The sequence below is a fragment of the Protobothrops mucrosquamatus genome, unplaced genomic scaffold, assembly GCF_001527695.2.
Source record: "Protobothrops mucrosquamatus isolate PMUCROS unplaced genomic scaffold, P.Mucros_1.0 scaffold17274, whole genome shotgun sequence".
Classification (NCBI taxonomy): domain Eukaryota; kingdom Metazoa; phylum Chordata; class Lepidosauria; order Squamata; family Viperidae; genus Protobothrops; species Protobothrops mucrosquamatus.
In genome coordinates this window covers 117-3179 of record NW_015403035.1, presented here as the reverse complement: position 1 = coordinate 3179, position 3063 = coordinate 117, and the positions used below count along the sequence as shown (strand labels likewise).

General features: G+C 41.3%; 1 protein-coding gene across 1 annotated transcript; it reads right to left on the bottom strand.

Moving 5' to 3' along the window:
• Positions 1 to 323: 323 nt before the first annotated feature.
• On the bottom strand, positions 324 to 2501 carry LOC107301812 (acetyl-CoA acetyltransferase, mitochondrial-like; the record flags this gene model as incomplete). Its single annotated transcript, XM_015830990.2, has 3 exons — positions 324 to 594; positions 1549 to 1613; positions 2356 to 2501. Coding segments are annotated over 3 exons (373 nt in total), but the record flags the coding sequence as incomplete, so codon positions are not given.
• Between the last annotated feature and the right edge of the window lie 562 nt (positions 2502 to 3063).

Here is a 3063-nt window from a genome sequence, read left to right as displayed (position 1 = left end):
CAGAGATAAATTCAGTATAAGACATGCTAATTGTCACTTACACAAATACATTGCAAGGCTCCCAATACAAACCCAGTGGGGGGTCTCTTATATTAAAGAGTCAGGGGGCTTTTGAGAGAGGCAGGGGACTTCAGGGAGATGGGCGGTTCAAAAATGTGAAATAAATCATGTGATTATATTTTGGGCACTTGACCACAATTTATGAAGTTTTTTTGCTGGAAATGGCATTTACCTCCAGTTTTTTTTTTTTCCAAAAAGCACCCATTGGCTAAAAAACCACCACAAAAAAGGTTGTAAAATTAGATGCATTCACGTGGTTAACCACTTAACAACTAGCGTGACTTATGACTGGGGTCAATTACAGTCGTATGTTAAGGTCTACTTATACAGGGATCGGTTATTTCCCACCACCAGTTAATGTATTTTTTTTACTTACCCAATTGGATGTCCCAAAGAAACTGCTCCTCCGTGAATATTTACCTTCTGTGGATCAATGTCTAGCATTTTAATGTTAGCTAAGACAACAACACTGAATGCTTCATTGATTTCCCACATATTAATATCTTCCTTTTTGAGTCCTGCCTGAGCAAGTACCTGAAAGGAAAAATACCACTGGCATGTATGTACAGATAACATTTATATTATTTGTTGTACTACCAGAATTTTATGAGCAGATCAGGACACACCCACACAGAAGTAAAAAGCAGAAAAGATGAAACAAAAACTCACAACCTCGAAGCTAAAAACACAGATTCTGAAACATAATTACAAGGGGAAAAATAGAATCATTTTTTTAAAAAAATGCTGAAAACCACATAAACATAGCTCTGAGGTATAGAACTATTCTACACCATCTATCTAAGCTGAAATCCATTACTTTTTAAAACTAGGCAGTCGGAAGAGATCCTCACCCTTGCAAAATTGTAAAGCCGAAATCTATGAGGATATGGTTCAATTACAGTAAGGGAATTCAGGTGGCCCTCACTTAAAAACTGCTCATTCAACAACTATTCAAACTTACAATGGCACTGAACAAGTGGCATTTATGACCAGTCCTCAAAGTGTCCCAGTGGTCATCTGATCACAATCAAGGGGCCAGTGACCAGCTTGCCATTACAACTTGGCAGCATCCCACAGTCCCCATGATCTCTCCATTTGTGACTTTCACTGCTGACTTCCAACAAGCAAAGTCAATGGGGAAGCCAGCAGGTTAAAAATGGTGACCACAAGATATCTTGCATAACAACAGTGTAGGGTTGACTTAACAATGGCAACTTTATTATTTTATTATTATTTATTATTCCAGTTGTTCAAATACAATCTGCCATTAATTTCTCCAAAACTAACCAGAACTAAAATGCAATGGCTCACTCAATTCCAAACCACCAACACAAAGTACTTAATTTTTTAGATTTGTTTTTAAACTTAAGCAGATAATCTACTTGAGAAATTAATTTTAAAGTCCATTATATTACATTTCCACTGAAGACTAAATGCAGAATTAAATGAGCAACTAAATGAAGGTAGAACAATGATAGAGATGGTCACCTTAGGAACAGCATGTGCTGGTGCAATGGGAAAATCAATAGGATCAACAGCAGCATCTGCAAAACCTGCAAGAACAGAAACATGAATTAGAAAAGAAATATTTTGTTAAATGTGCTTTGATTGCTCTTAATATTGAATTTTATTCTTGCAACGATTCCTCTATCAAGAGCATAATTTCAGAGTTCATTCCTTAAAACAGGTCCCCAACCTATGGGCCGCAGCTCTCTTGGCCAGTGGGCTGCAGAAATGGCTGGCCAGGGCACACATGTGGGCGCACATTCCCCCCCACTCGTGCTAGCGCCCACGGCCGTTTGCTCATGCGTGCGGGCTCGAACAGGAACGCTAGTGGGGAGTGTGCGCCGCCCATTTGCACATGCGTGAATGGGTACTAGCCACCGCGGGGGTGCATGGCTGTTTGCGCATGGCGCCAGCACATGTGCAAGCATGGCTGCTAGTACTGCACCAGTGGGCGTGGCCCCGTTTGGGTGCGTGCACACCACACGCAGTAATTTGGAAGCTGCTCTCCCCTCTGGGTCGCAAGCCTGGAAAGGTTGGAGATCTCTGCCTTAAAACATACTTTAAAAAGTCCAGTGAGAAAAGTGCACTGAAAGGTTCCAAAGCCTCTTTTTTAAAAAAAAACTTTGGCTTTTGGCAAAATTTCAGTTTGTTGAAACTGCTTGATCAAAAATGGGTCCTACCTAATCTACAGAGAAAACAAAATGAGAAGAAGTCTGTCATCCACCACCAGTCTTACTCAGGGAAATATATACACACGACAATTTCACCAAAGGGAAGGACAATCCTCACCTACTATTCTTGCCAATGGCTTCACATTCAGTCTTTTGGCTGCTTCTGAAGTCATCAGTACCAAAGCAGCTGCTCCATCGTTTAGCGTACTAGCATTGGCAGCTGTGACCGTTCCTGGAAAAAATTCATTAGGGAAAAACAATTTACTAAGAAGAACAATTTAAGCACAATGCATTCTTCTACAATGGTGCTTCCCAAATTTGGGTAAATTAAACAAAATTGGCTAGAGATTAGTTCCCAGATGATGGGGGCTCCAGCACAAGTCCAAAAACTCGGAAGAAAAAAACAGTGACCGACCCAGATTGGATCCTGTAACCAAATTTTGGTAAAAGTGATTTTTCTTTGGGTAACAACACACAAACCCATAATCCAATCACAGCAGGGATGTATAAATAAGGGTTTTCTGTTAAGTGGCTTTGAGTAATAAAGGAAAAAATTGAGAAGCACTATCTTATAGTGTTATTGATTCCTATGTTACCCGGTGTCAAATGATGGTCATAAAATCTACAGCAGCCTAAATCCAACATAGCTGGCATAATCTTAAATTAAACAAGCATGGAGGCGGTGGGTGGCCCTGTGGGCAGGGGAGCAGAGGGGGGCGGTTTTGGGGCACTCAGTCTCTAAGTGAGACCGCCTTCTGCCACAGATTACCTCCCATCGGCCAGTACGCTCCCACAGGGTGGGTCTCCTCAGGGTGCCGTCGGCCAG